Below are 15,156 nucleotides of genomic sequence, written 5' to 3'. Positions count from 1 at the left end.
ACCTCTGAGCCACAGCCACAGCCCCCCAAATATCTTTTCAACTATTTCTAAGTGTCATGTGATGTACTTTTGTTAACTTTGGGAACCAAATAATCATTTCATCTACGTATTTATTGCTTGTTCATTATGTTGTGGTTTCTGGAAAGAAAAAGCAAAAAGATACTGACTCTTCCCCTCACGAAGCTCTTTTTGGTGGGGCTGGGATTGTGGCTCATCGGTAGAGCGCTTGTCTAGCATGTGCAAGGGCCTGGGTTTGATCCTCAGCACCACATAAAAATAAAATACAGATATTGTGTCCAACTATAACTAAAAAATAAATAAATATATATATATTTTAAAAAGCTTTTTTTGGGAGAGACGTGGAGAAGTGGTCATTGTACATGTTAAGTAATCTGATAGTAATCTTAATTCACATTAGTGATTAAAATCTAAAAATAACACTGTTGATGAGAAATGCTAATTTCTTAGCAAGTCACCAGAACTTGTATTTTAAACCCACATTTGAGACTTATTTATTTGAGGGTTTAACAAATAAGTCTAATAAGCTCATCCTGCCTCCTATTTTTCTTTAAAATTTGTTTTTAAATGTTACTTGAATGCATAGTCCCCCAACCCCATTTATCCATAGGAATACATTCCAAGACCCCCAGTGAATGCCTGAAACCACAGATCATACTGAACCCTGTATATCCTGTTTTCCTATTAAACTTTTTCATGTTTTTTTTTATACATATACTATATCAGTCAGCTTTTCATCACTGTGATCTGAATCCCCAACAAGAACAACTTAAGAGGAGGGAGAATTTATTTTGGCTCACAGTACCACAGGCTTAGTCAATGATCAGCTGAGTTCATTGCTTTGGGCCCACGATGAGGCAGCACATCATGACATAAGGACATGATAGACACAAGCTGCTTCATTCATGGAAGCCAGGAAGCTGAGAGAGAAAGAAAGGAGGAAGGGACTGTGGGAAAGATGCATCCTTTCAGGGAATGTACCCAGTGACCCACCTCCTCCAGCTATGTCCCGCTGGCCTACAGTTACCACCCAGTTAGTCCATTGAAACTAGGAAGGTTACAGCTCTGCTAATCTAATCATTTTACTTATGAATATTCCTGCATAACACAGGAGCTTTTGGGGGACACCTCATATCCAAACCATAACATATACCTCTGAGAAGGTTTAATTTATAAATTAGGTACAATAAGAGATTAATAATTAGTAGCTAATAATGAAATAGTTAATATTTTGTCTTTATAAAAGTTATGTGTGATTTCTCCCTTCCCCTGAAAATACCTTACTGCTCCAAATGTATTTTAGGATCTTAGTTGACTAAGATAACTGAACACAACTGAAACTGAGAATACAAACTGTATTCTTTTATACGCTCAGTTTTTGACCCTTTCTCACAAAGCCTTCATTTCTAGTCAGTTGTTAACTTTCATTGATACCTCTTCAGACTTAGCATAGTTTCCATTACTTAGTCTTTCTCAGTTTTTGACCCATCCTTTAATAATCTTTCATTATCACCTTTATTCAGAAAAAGTGACTAATAAATAAAGGAGATCTTTCTTTTCTCAGATGCCTTTCCTCCCATGAGTTAGCCAGTGTGTAATTCTTCATAATTCCAATGTATTAAGTTTGGGGAAATACCTGTTAAGTATATTTGCTGTTTTTAGAAGATCCATTTTTCTAGCTTCCTTTAATCTTAAAATTTAAGTAATCAACCATTCCCTTCTTTAAAGGAAAGATTTTGGAGCATTTTAGCAAGAGGTAACCTTGGAATGCCTAAATAACATCCATATTTCATTTATTATTTAGCTGGCTTGCTAAATGAAATACCTATTATGTTGGGATTTGATACCTAAAATTCAAGTTAGGTAAATTTTTAATTTTCATCTTGTTATACTGTTTGGGAAACACCCAGTAAGAAATCTTACTAGTTTTTTAAAACAACTAATTTGTAGTATAGGTCTGAAATCTGAAACTTTTTGAGTACCAACATGATACTACAAGTAGGAAATGCCACAGATAACCTCGTGTGGTAGGTTGCAGTCAAAACAAAAGCTTACTAAAATATATATAAATTACTTTCAGCCTGTGTGTATAAGGTATATATGAAATATGAATGAATTTTGGGTTTAGATTTGAGTCCCATCCCTGAGATTATGTATACGTATATATTGCAAATATTGCAAAATCCAAAAACATCTGAAACACTTCTAGTGTTAAGCATTATAGAAAAGGGATATTCAATCTGTATTCTGATAGACTTGTATATAATGGACAGAAGAAAAGATGTGACTCCTTGGAAGTTACTGACAAGTAACTCCCAAAGATAAATTATCAACAATCAGAATCACAAGAGCCACATCCTGGGCCTTTCCTGTACATGTTCTGCCTTGGGGACCTTGACCTCTTTTAGCCCAGTGCTGTTGTATCTGCTGTGGGAACAGTCTAATCAACTCTTTCTTTCCATCTTGTATCTTATTTTTTTCTCTTTTTATTGTTCAAATTAATAAAGTATATCTGCCTTCCTGGATGATAATAACAAATTAAAACTATTTTATGTAGACAGCAGGTCATTATGACATTTGCCTTTTAGTATTATTTTCCCATGTCCTTTGTCCTACTGTAATTCTTTATATAATAATTTATCACTAAAATTTGCTATGTTCTTCTATAATTTCATGTCTTGTCATAATTAAAAGATCTCTAGTTGTATAAAAATTGTATGAGGAAAGTAGGATTAATAGTTGCTTTTACTTTAGAGGTTATTTCAAAGGTTTATTAGTTTATGATATATATATATATGTTATAAGCAGCTTAAGATTAGTAACAAGTTGATTGAACTTGTGTGACACTTAATGTAACACTTCTCTATATGAGTTTAGACAGGTAGTGAGCATCTCTTCCTCAAACAGCTCCATGATTTTTGTCACTACTTAGATTCAAATTCAGATTTAAGGAGAACTAAGTTGGGGAGTTATTATCTTCAACATTGTTTTTTCTCAAAATAAAAGTACTGGGTCATGTATGCCTAAAATACAACGCAGAAATTATTTAGGTAGGTCTCTTTCTTGTAATCAATCTGATCATTACTGCCTGGTTGTAAAACCATTTTAAAATACTGGTCTTTTTCTTTTCACTGTCATCATTTGTAGGTTATCTCTGATGTTGAAGAAGATGCTGGAGAACTAACCAGAGAGAATATGTGGGACCTATCTTGTGAAACTGTGAGAGAGCAGCTTACAAACAGCATCAGAAAACAGTGGAGAATTTTGAAAAGTCATGTAGAAAAACTTGATAATCAAGGTAACTACTTCTTTCCTGCATGCAAAATGATTTTGTGATAAGCCATTTATTTCCAGTCACTTGGAAAGCCACTGTATGGGCTCTGCCATGAAGCTGGTAGCTCAATTTGGTGGTTTTAAAGCAATATTTTGCCTACTTTTTGCCATGAAATTTTAACTTCAGTAAGAAAAATATACTTTGTTCTCAAAATAAATCTTTGAAAAGAGGATTTCATGTATCCATCTGCTCTGAATGCAGTATACAGTTGAGCAAACTGGTTTTTTTTCTATATCTTGAAAATGAAGACATTCATTAATACAGAAAAAGATGAATCTTTTGCTCACTCCAAGATACTTGAATGTCACTAGGTTCCAAATAATTAAAAATTATTTTCAAAATAATAGATGTTCAATGCAAAATATCAATTAAGAAGAATATAAAGTAGAATATCCTGGTTCAGTTCAACAGTATTATTTTAGACATTATTCCCTGACTTACACTTAAATCTATGTTGATGAATATATCCCTAATATTTTATATTTGTTAAATAAAGTCTACATGGTTTAAAAGAAGTTCATGAAAGAAAATTTATTTTAAATTACCAAAAATTTATTCAACATTGTTGTTTTAAGTAATAAAGAATAGTGAGCAAAATTATTAGTCTCAGTATTAATGTACATGTTATTCATGTTAGTCATCATTGTCTTTTAGTACATAGTAAGTATGTCTGGACTTCCTATTTGTTGAATGTAGTATGAGAGAACAAGATTTGAAGACTGCATTGATCTCTAAAACACTATCAACAAGAACATAGTTATGAATTTGTTATTTTTGTTAACATTCTTTTAATGTAGCTAATTTGTCTATTTCTAATCAGGACATAGTCTTGCATATATATGGATTAAAAATTAAAGGTTGACAACAGAGCTTTGCAAAAATATCATTTATCCATAAAGTCATACAAATTTAGAGTTGTTATGAACTTCTAGTTGCTTTGCTTTTTAAAAACTTTATAATGTTAAAATAACAAATTTAATTTTATTTTGTTTATTAAAAGGAAAGCACTAGCCGGGCGCAGTGGCTCACGCCTGTAATCCTAGCAGCTTGGGAGGCTGAGACAGGAGGATCATGAGTTCAAAGCCAGCCTAAGGAATGTCAAGGCACTAAAGCAACTCAGTGAGACCCTGTCTCTAAATAAAATAAGAGCTGGGGATGTGGCTCAGTGGTAGAGTGCCCCTGAGTTCAATCCTGGTACTAAAAAAAAAAAAAACCCTATCTTTTTGAAAAAAAACTATGAGATTCTACAAAAAGTTCTGAGACCCTTGATTTTTAAATACATGCTCAAAACATTCCAAAACTAATGGTGGTATTAATCTTTGTCATCTTACTGGGTTTCTGTTAGTTTCAAAGGTACATTTAGAAGGTTTTAATGATGAAGATGTGATATCACGACAAGACCATGAACAAGAAACTGAGAAACTGGAGTTAGAAATTCAGCAATGTAAAGAAATGATTAAAACACAGCAGCAACTTTTACAGGTAAATGTGACTTACCTTTCAAAGCTGTTCTCCCCTATAAAAGGCCAGAATTTTACAGAATCTTACTAGATTTTATTCCTGTATTTCTTAAGATCTTTATATTTATCACTTTTCCCAGTCTAAACCAAGTTGTCTGCTAACAGGTGATGTCCTGTACCCTTTCTTATATAGTTGAGGTAGTAGTATTTGGGAAAGGAGAATTGTCATATGACTTTCTGATTCTTCATAAATTTCTGCCCTTTCGCTAAAGTTTAACTTGTCTTCCCTTGCTTTCATTTCAACTCGGAGTGTTGCAGGGATCCCCTGGAACTTACTATGTTTTAAAATTAATAGCAGCAGCTCGCTACTGCATGTGACGATGATACCACTTCACTATTACGAGACTGTTACTTGTTGGAAGAAAAGGAACGCCTCAAAGAAGAATGGTCCCTTTTTAAAGAGCAAAAAAAGAATTTTGAGAAAGAGAGACGAAACTTTACAGAAGCTGCTATTCGCCTAGGATTGGAGGTATTTTAAATAGTTGTGCTTTTGAAAATTCGGGAGTTTGGGACATAGCCTTCAGTAGAGTGCTTTTAGTTTGCTTTTCTTTCTTTCTTATCCAGTTTTTTCTCTAAAGGATTTTATTTGTCATCTCATAAACTGAAGGGAGGCTAAGCATATGAACATTATAGAATGATATCTTTTTTCCCTTACCAGATTGGAAATTGCAGTTTTTAAAATATAAGCTATAAGCATTTATTTATTCCTTTCAGATTGGCTTTTTTCTGTGAAGTGTTTTAGTTTCATACAACAGCATCTTAGCCTCTATCAGTAGGTATGCCAGAAGACAGTCAAGCAAGAACATGTGCTTTGTTTGGAGGGAAAAAAATAGTTAAAAACAAAATTCTCCTTCTATCTCCAATCTCTCATTCAGGGATGTATGCATTAATAATTAATAGTTTAGATTGTTTATTCATGTATAATTCTACAGCTTGCTTTTTAAAGCAATGTATTACCTATATGTTTCCATTCAAAAATTATAGAAGTAATGTCTGAACACAGTTTAAAAAAAAAAAATGACTACAAAGTGAGAAAAAAAATCCTCTTCCTTTATTCCTAGTTTCACTCCTTAGTGGTAACCACTGTTAAATGTTTGTGTTGGTACATTCTTCTGAAAGTATTCTTTTAACTTAAAATATATAGTGTTAAAATAATTTTTTCTCGATGTTAGTCTATCAATTCTCTGTTGTGTAAGATAAAGAATACAGTGATCTTATGGTATTTTCCATCTATACTCTTCCTCATTCACATCTGATTTCTTCATAATATTAACTTTTGCTGTTTTGGTTTCCTTTTTTACTGTAAATAAATAATATATTTGATGTTTCCATAACACATTTGTTCATCTTCATACAGTATCAAATCCCTGCAAAGAAAGATGAAGAAATTTTGATATAGTTATCCTCTTCCACCTCTTTTTCCCCCTTTACTTGGCTATTTTTGTTTATGGTATTATTTTTCATTGTCAGGTGTTAACACTTTTGTGTTCCATCCTGTAATATAATCAGGGTAGAAATAAGTACTTTGTCAAAAGTTGAGATTTGAAAATTTAAAACCAGGCAACAACACTGATAGCATCATGATTATATAAATATTGTTCATTCCATAAACTAATATGTTTAGACACATAGAAAATTTTCTTATTATTAACACTTCGCTACCCAGAAGAGCTGTATTACTAGTTAGTGAATTCTTTGAATTTCTCTGTAGCTTCCTTTCTGACTTTCTATATTTTCTAAATACAGACTTAGCTGCTGTATTTCTTATATGTATCTCCTACTTTTCTCTTAGGGATTTCTTTTGAATTTCCAATGTTACCATCTGAAGTAACTTTTCATAAATAGTACATAAGAGATAAACATTTTGAATCCTGGAGTACCCAAAAATACATTCCACATTTGTTCTGACACCTTTTTTTCTCCTCATAGTGTTGGAAGAATTATTCCATTTCTTCTCATGTTTGATTTTGTTAAAGAAAGGCCAGATTATATTATAACCTATATTACTTTGTAGATAACATTAATTTTTATCCCCTTCTCTGGAAGTGTTTGGACTTTTCTGTTCCTACTATTCTGAAAATTTACCAGGATATGTCTAAATAGTTCTTTTTATCTGGAAGATTGTGTCTACGGAAATTTTATCTATTTTTTAATTTTTCTCTTTTTTGACTTTGCTGTATTCTAGACATCTGTATGTTCAGACAATGTTTGGCATTCTGAGTATTTCTTTAGATATTCTTTTACCTTTATCTTGTGAATCACCAAACTGGTGTTCAGAGTTAGTTTTATTATTCACTTTAGCCACATAGTGTGTTTTCAGAATTTATCTTCTAAATGTTCTAATTTTTGCTTTTTAAAAAAATCTTAATTTTTGCTTTTCTTTTTAAAGCTTTGTTTTACAGTCATTGATTCATCTGATAATATATGTTAAAATTTTTTAAGGTTTTTTTCCTATTTATTGAATTACCTGTTACCCATGGTCATCATATATATATGGCCTTTTTTTTCATGTCATTAGTTTTCTTCCAATGTGTGATGAAGATACATGATTCTGTATTAATATTTATGAATAAAGGACTCTATATTTTAAGAGGTGATATGACATGGGTTTCCCCCACTATGAAAGTCTATTTTATCAGTAGCTGTCTCCTGGGGAGGAGAGGAGCAAGAGCAGTTTGTGCCAGCATGTCCCGTGGGAGCACCTTCATTCTGTGCCCCTGTCTCTGACACTGCTCTTGCTACTTTGCCTGGTGTCTTTCTTTGCATAAAAATATTAGCTGCTGGTGGTCACTGGGGACAGTGGTGGCATGGGGACATGAGAAGGAAGGACGAGAGACTGCTGTTCAGAAAGATGAGGTGTGACATAACCTGTATATACCCTCTTGTGGCTTAGTGGTGGTGGCTGGTAAAGGGCTAGAGAATGAAAGAAATGATTGATGAAGCCAGAAGTCCATTTTCCCCCGACTCATTAATTTATAAAGTACTTTTTCTGTTTATGATTTTATGTTTATAATGTGTTCTGTAGGTTTTTCATTGTTCATTTGAATTCAAAATTACTATGAAAATAGGGATTGTTGGTTTATTTGGTAAAATGGGTAGAATTTTTAAACATGATTTTCTTAGTTTCCTAGGTTAATTTATTTGATATATAAGGAATATGTATAAATAAGCCAGAGAGCAAACACCAATAGAGAAGTTGTGAAAATGGCAACCGTGTGTATGTTGAAGTATTAACCGTTATTTCTTTGGTTTGTCGTCATGGTAGAGAAAGGCTTTTGAAGAAGAAAGAGCCAGTTGGTTAAAACAGCAGTTTTTAAATATGACTACATTTGACCACCAGAACTCAGAAAATGTGAAACTTTTCAGTGCCTTCTCAGGAAGTGAGTACTTCATAAACTCTTTAATCTGAATATGTATCCAAATGAAATGTACAGATTATTAATATAAACCTTTGTAGATCATGAGAAAAAGTTCTTTTAATTTGACCTAAAAATCAACTTTAAGATTTTATTTAGTGAGTCAAAATGAGAATGAGAGGAAGACTATGCCTATCTTAAGTAACTTTCATTGTGAATGAAATAATGTCAGATTTTTGAAAAATCACAGTCTAGAGGTAACATTTTTATAACTAGATCTTTCTGTTTGCAGGATATGCAACAGAGTTGGCAAGTTAATTTAATTTGTTCTCTCATATCTCTTTCAAATGGATCATCCTAGTAGCTGTCTTCACTGTTTTTAATACCTCACCACATGTACTGCATCCTCCCCCCCTTTTTTTTTAACAGGTTCTGATCGGGACAATCTTATAGTGCACTCAAGGACACAGCAGAAGAAGCCTCACAGTGTGTCTAATGGGTCTCCAGTTTGCATTTCTAAACTGACTAAATCTCTTCCTGCTTCACCTTCTACTTCAGACTTTTGCCCAACACGTTCCTGTGTATCTGAACATAGGTATTTGTTTGTGGGTGATCTTTTTTCGTGTTTCCAAAAATTGCAATGCTGAGGAGAAGTTGACATACCTGTAGTATTAGCAATAGTAGAAGTTTGGATAGAAATTTTGTAGATGCATTTATTCAATCTACAAGTACTTACTAGGTGTCCAGTATATTGGCATTGTGCCAGGAGTACAGCAGCAAGCAAGGTATATCTGGTTCCTATTCTTTGAGCTCAAAATTATATAATGTGTGTTTTTTTACTTCACATGTAAAATACAATTTTATTTGCAATAGTTAATATTTTAAATAATATAACAATATTGTTTTCACAGTTTTTATGTAGTACATAGTTTGTAGATCACATATTGTTCTAAGGGCATTGGATAAGCATTACAGAATTTTATTCAAGATTTGGGTGGGAATCCAAGTGTTTAAAAGTGTACTACAGTTTTGTTATGTGGAAAACAGTATAAGAGTCAGTAATTAAGCCAGGGGATCCACTTAGGAGTACATTATTGGAGTTGAGATGAGAATTCATTGGAATTCAGGTCATATGTGAAGATAAAAATGTAGAGATTTGAGGTGTATTTGAAGATAAGGCCAGTAGATTGATTGACACGTTGAATATGGGAAATGAAAGTTTAATTTATAATCTAACAATAATATAAACCTAGTATTTTCTTACATGGAATGTTACTGAAACTCCCAAATTTATCAATCAGAATTATCTACATATAGATATAAATTCTCATCATATACAAAGAAGTCATTTTATATCTAAGTTATCTCAGTCATTTTTAAGTTTGTAAATTTTTACTTTTTTACATAATTATTTTTATTATGAAATATTTGACAGATCAGTATTCCTTGCAGGCATTGTTTTGTGGTTTAATTAAAAAGTCTAACATTCAGTACTTACATGACAGGATGTGAGTTAAGTTTGGTTCATTGTAAACATTCAGTGGCACCAAAAATATATGTAAATAAAAATGTATTATTAAAAAGATTTTCTGTTTTTGTATTTTGAGGGCTACCCTAAACAACTTTAGTGGCAAAGAAGCACAATTTTGGTGCTTAAATGAACTCTGTTTAACTATTCTAACCTCTGAGAATGAGATGAACAGAATAGAATTACATAAAGCTGTGCATCTTGACATAATTCTTGAATTTTATATTATTTTATAAATTTATATGTTTTGTTCCTGAAGAAACTTGGTTTTTATTTTATAATAAGATTACATTAAAATAATTAGGTGTATTTGTAACTAATTTCTATAACAGCTCCTTCCTTACTTCTTTTACTATAGAGTAGAACTTTATACAAAGGCTGTGCTTTGAATCTGTGCAGGGTGACACATGTGCTGTATTACTTACAGAACTAAGTTGATCATTGAACTTACCTGAGACAGCTCTGAGGTTCAGGGATTTTGAGGACTGAATTAAGTATAAGCAATTTTTTTAAGTGTAGATAAAGTGTAAATAAAATTTTTAGGTTATTGGTTTCAGTTTTTAGGACTAACAACATTGTCATGTTGTAAGGTCGGGTTAGTAAATAAAGGTCACGGAAAATGTACATTTGAAAAGTTTCTCTGAAAAAATTATATAAGGTATTCAGGCAATAAAAATATATTATTCATTGACTCAGCTTTGTGGATTTTAAAGTAATCGTTTCATATTTCTTTGTTTTGAGGCTGGTTGAACTTAAACCATCTGGCTTTGGAGTCTGATCTCTTAATTACTTTTATAGGCCCTCATTAAATATCTGAATGGACGGGTGGATGGACTGATGAAAGCAAGCATGAACAAGCACACAAGCAAAGAAAAAACAATAGGATTAGAAAATAGTAGCAGAAGGATGGAGACATGGAGCATTAGGTTTCAAAATCCACATGTTCTGTATCTACTTTAGGCTTCACTTGGGCAGCACGCTTCAGAGTAGATTAGAGGGATAGATAAAATCGATAGTAAGGAGATGGATAGGTAAAAATGATAACCTATTTTGAAGCACTTCTCTTTAATGTTCTTGATCAGTATGTCCTCAAAATTTACTTAGCACAGGATGTGGGAGCAGCCAGAATTTAGACATTGAGGGATATCTAAAGCATATATAATATAAAAGAGGGAAGGGATAATTATAAAGATTTACCTTTCTTTTTCCAACAGTTCAATCAATGTACTGAATATAACTCCTGAAGAAACTACACCAAATCAGGTTGGAAGAGAATGTACAAATCAGAAATGGAGCATAGCATCAAGACCTGGGTCACAGGAAGGTTGCTACAGTGGGTGCTCCTTGACCTATACAAATTCTCATGTGGAAAAAGATGACTTACCCTAGATGTGTGGGTGGGATTTTTTTTTTTTCATTAACATGTTCACCAGATTTCACATCTAAGTTGAAACAGGGTATGCCATAAAGTCAGTCATCTCTAATAATTCAAGATGGTCTGAGTTGTTTGTTTGGACTTCCCTGTCTTCCCCCAAAGAGCTGAAATGCTAAATGTCTTTAAAAGGATATAAAAGCTTTGGATATGTATTTTTAGTAACAGAAACATCTGGTTCTGTGAATAAAGGAATGTATAGATGTTTGGATGGAAACAAAGCACTAGAATGAGTTTCCTCTTTATAGGTATTAAAAATAGCACTTTTAGGAAACTGATTATTGTAAATGTTTAATTTTTGTCCCAAATATAGTTGGCATTGGAAGTTTAACCTTTACTTGAATGTATACTGTAGATTTTTAACAAAGCAAGTTCTATATTTATTATGTTTAGTGTGATTTTGAAATTACCTCTTTCATATGTTTTAAATAAAATGAAATTTATGTATGTTTTGTACATAGATATACATGATTATGTTAAGAGGCTTTAAGACTTAAAAACTTCTACACAACCATGAGTATAGTAAAATTTTCAGTTGTATTCTGTTTACAGGTGTGTTAGGACCATTTCCACATTGCATTTAAGGTTTGTTTTTTTTTTTAATCCATATGGGCAATAAATATTCGAAAATCTGTTCCATGAAGCTGAGTTCTTTAGATAATCAACATTACTAACATTACATTTTTGAGATTTTTTACAGCATTAGATTTTTATTTTATATACATAGGATATTATAATTTTTAAAAGACTTGATTATAGAGTAATGGGGCAAGTCAGCGAAAGTACCTTTGAATAACAATTTAAGAGCATTGATTTAAGATATTTGGATGATAAAGATATTTAAGATGGATGGTGATATTTTCCTTATTAGATGGGTACCAGTAAGGTAATAATCTATATCAGCTAGGACTTTATATCATTGACAATAATTTTTTAATAATTTTTCAATGAAATATTTACCACTAATGATAAGTAAATATGGCAGTACAAAAGTATTGAATTTTAAAATCCAGATATGATACTCTGGACAGTCTTGTGTCATTTCATTTTCAGAACAATCTTAGGCTCTTTTGTCTCTGTAATGTTTCTGATAGCATGTTCTTCATGAACAGTATATTATTATTGATAGTAATAATAATACTTGTAGGCCCAAGTTCTTCCCCTGCATTTCCATCAAAAAGCTTTTAAGTGCCTAACCCTCCCTGCTTTTTGCTGTATATAAAAGCCTACACAGGTCCAGTCTTTGCTAGGTGTGGTAGTTAAGTCCCATCTACCTTCCCCTTTTCTAGCAATTTAACCACTTACATATGCTCACCCTGTTTGTAATTGTTCCATTTAAATTTCCAAGACTACCCAAAAAAAAGGTTTTCATGTTATCCATTCACTATATGTGACTCTTTAGCGTTGTGTAGCAGTGGCCATTTTTTTTTTTCAGGGCTGATAGTATCTTGAGACGTTAATGAATATACTAACACTAACCCTATTTATAGTTCCAAGGAGCTGGCACTTGAATATTAGTCACTCACTACTTTCAGCTTGATGCATGGACACTTCTTTAGTCTTAATATTACAAATTTTACAGAATGTCAAGAGAGATTCTGAGAAGGGACCTAGCTAAGATATAATCATTCTTTTACTATTTTGCAATAATGTGGTCGAAAAAAAGGCAATCAGAAATTTTAGAAATAAATTTTCCCCAGGGGTTTTCATGTTGTACTTTGCCAGAGGTAAATAATCTGATTTTTATATTAACCCTCTTTAGAGAATACTGTATTGCATGAGGATGGATTTCTAGAAAGCAGCATCTTTTTTGTTGTGTTTTCATTTTAAAATGTGTTGAATTCTCTTATTGGAAAGAAAATTTCCTTGAGACTTATTTGAAAATGTAAGGTGTGAAAGAAACAGTAAAATGAAAACCAGATTTATTGTGGTTTTGGTATTTACATAGATCTGCTAGAAGTTGTATTTTTTACCTATCACTTTTGTTTTGCTATACTTTGTAATTCTAGATTTTTGTTTTGTTTTGTCTTTTTTTTTTTTTTTTTTGAGACAGGATCTTGCATAATTGCAGTCTTTCTGGTTCAGGCTCTCAAGTCACTGGGATTACAGGTGTATAACACAAGGCCTGGCATGTACTTTCCAGTTCTAAAATGATCCCCAATCACCTAGGGTTTCCAGAATGTTGGTGTGATTTTCCATGTTGGAAAACCCCTGAATCCACACATAAAATTTCCAAGAATTTCTCTTCTAAAGACATTTGCAATATACTAATACTGCTGTGCTCCAGTCTTACATCTAAGCCTTGATTAAATGATGGTACCATAGTGTACTTCAGGATTATCGGCCCTCCTGATAATCTTGTTTTCTTCTTTATCAAAATGTAAATCTGAAATATTTTATGCCTCATTCATTTTTCTATATGACATATCTGTTTTGAATTTTCAAAGTGTATAAAAATGGCAAAGAAAATGGGAGATAAAAATTTTTTTCTCTTAAATGTTTGCACTTGCAGTTTACAGTAATGAGAAACTTAATAGAATAATCAGTGATACCAGAAAATCATTAAATTTAATAGGTGTTTTCTTACAGAGGAATATATTAATTGATACAGGACAGTCCATAGCAAATTGTTTGTCTCATGGTATAATTGAAATTCTTTGTTATTTGGAAAGAGTGCTGTATTTAACCTTAGCTAGCCAGGATTTATTTATAGGCTTGTGATAACATGATTTCTATGGAAAAACACATTCCATAATACATGTTGAAAAAAGAGTACCCTGAAATCCAGTCTTGACTTCCCCTGGGGGAGCATCTGAAAGCCGGGGAAGCATCTGAAAGCCCGGGGACCCCAAAAGAGGATTTTGCGGTGTGTATGCCTGGAGCACCATGAATTATCAAGGCCTTCTATGATTGTCCTGTTGTAAAATCTTTGAAATATATTTCCCAATGTAAATCATGTTCTTATTTCTAGATTGAATTTAAGTATGGATTATTGAACTCTAGTAAAAACACTTTTCTTTATGTTTGTCTTTACTCTTTTTCAGTGTTTTGATAAGCATTTATTAAGCACCTACTATGTGTCAGGGTTTATCACTTCTTTCCAGTCCTTGGGAATAAAAAGATAAGCACACACTCCCTGCAGTGGAGAATCTCTGAGTTAAGTGATAGATTGGCCATATAAATCTAAATTGTAAAGTAAACTATCCACACTTTCAGTCTTAAATAATGTAACTGATGGTTCTGTTCCAAGGCCTCTCATCCATTTTGTGATAGTAACACCAGGCTTTCAATTTTGTCTTGGCATTATTAACCACAGGAAGTACTATGTAATAGATTGTTTTTCACAAATGGTTCATATGCAAAGCAGCATAGGGTATTCTCCCTGTTATCTAATGTAGCATTTGCAAGGATTTGGGCCACAAAGATAAGGAAAACAAATCAGTTATTCTAGTCCTTTTTCTAAATAGTGTTTTGGGTGTTTTTCTCTCCCCTAAGCTGGATGTAAATTAGAGTGGATTGATTTAATTATTTGATATAAAAACTTTCATATGACTAATGTTTGTTTTTAAAGAATACTTCTTTACCAATACTAGATTGGGGAGGGCTCAGGAACTACTGTAATGCCAGTAATACCTTAATATTCATATATTTAAAATTCAGAAATATTTATTTCTAGTATAATGCTTAACACAGTAAGCATGTCCCAGAACTCCTTTCTCAAGAGAGTAGGAATCTTGTTTTATGATTTTTGTGTTTCCAACTTTTTCTCACTTGAGTCTTTGCACAGAATATTAGAATAGGTCATGGTACAACTGGTATAGCTTAATGCAAAAGCTTAAATCTTTCCCATGTAAGTCAATTACGTGGAGAGTTGTGGGGAGGAAAGTAAACTGGAGAAGAGACCAGGGTGTAGTAACCCAAGGGAAAAGTGATTTGGGGCAGGGAGAGATTTTATAGGTAGAATCCAG

General features: G+C 32.6%; 1 protein-coding gene across 9 annotated transcripts in view; it reads left to right on the top strand.

Moving 5' to 3' along the window:
• Nucleotides 1-14,209, top strand: part of Ssx2ip (SSX family member 2 interacting protein) — a 39,353-nt gene extending 25,144 nt beyond the window's left edge. For 8 of the 9 annotated variants that reach the window (XM_078026622.1, XM_078026615.1, XM_078026619.1 and 5 more), the window contains 6 exons: nucleotides 3,166-3,316; nucleotides 4,698-4,834; nucleotides 5,168-5,341; nucleotides 8,138-8,252; nucleotides 8,658-8,823; nucleotides 10,971-14,209. In XM_078026622.1, coding sequence (XP_077882748.1) covers nucleotides 3,166-3,316; nucleotides 4,698-4,834; nucleotides 5,168-5,341; nucleotides 8,138-8,252; nucleotides 8,658-8,823; nucleotides 10,971-11,145 — 918 coding nt within the window. In that variant the 3' untranslated portion in view covers nucleotides 11,146-14,209. The remainder of the gene's footprint in view (nucleotides 1-3,165; nucleotides 3,317-4,697; nucleotides 4,835-5,167; nucleotides 5,342-8,137; nucleotides 8,253-8,657; nucleotides 8,824-10,970) is intronic. The other variant, XM_078026621.1, reaches the window with a different exon arrangement.
• The last annotated feature ends 947 nt before the right edge of the window (nucleotides 14,210-15,156 follow it).

This window comes from Ictidomys tridecemlineatus, chromosome 11 (genome assembly GCF_052094955.1).
Source record: "Ictidomys tridecemlineatus isolate mIctTri1 chromosome 11, mIctTri1.hap1, whole genome shotgun sequence".
Classification (NCBI taxonomy): Eukaryota; Metazoa; Chordata; class Mammalia; order Rodentia; family Sciuridae; genus Ictidomys; species Ictidomys tridecemlineatus.
Note: the sequence above shows the minus strand (reverse complement) of the source record. Positions and strands in the feature narration are given on the sequence as shown.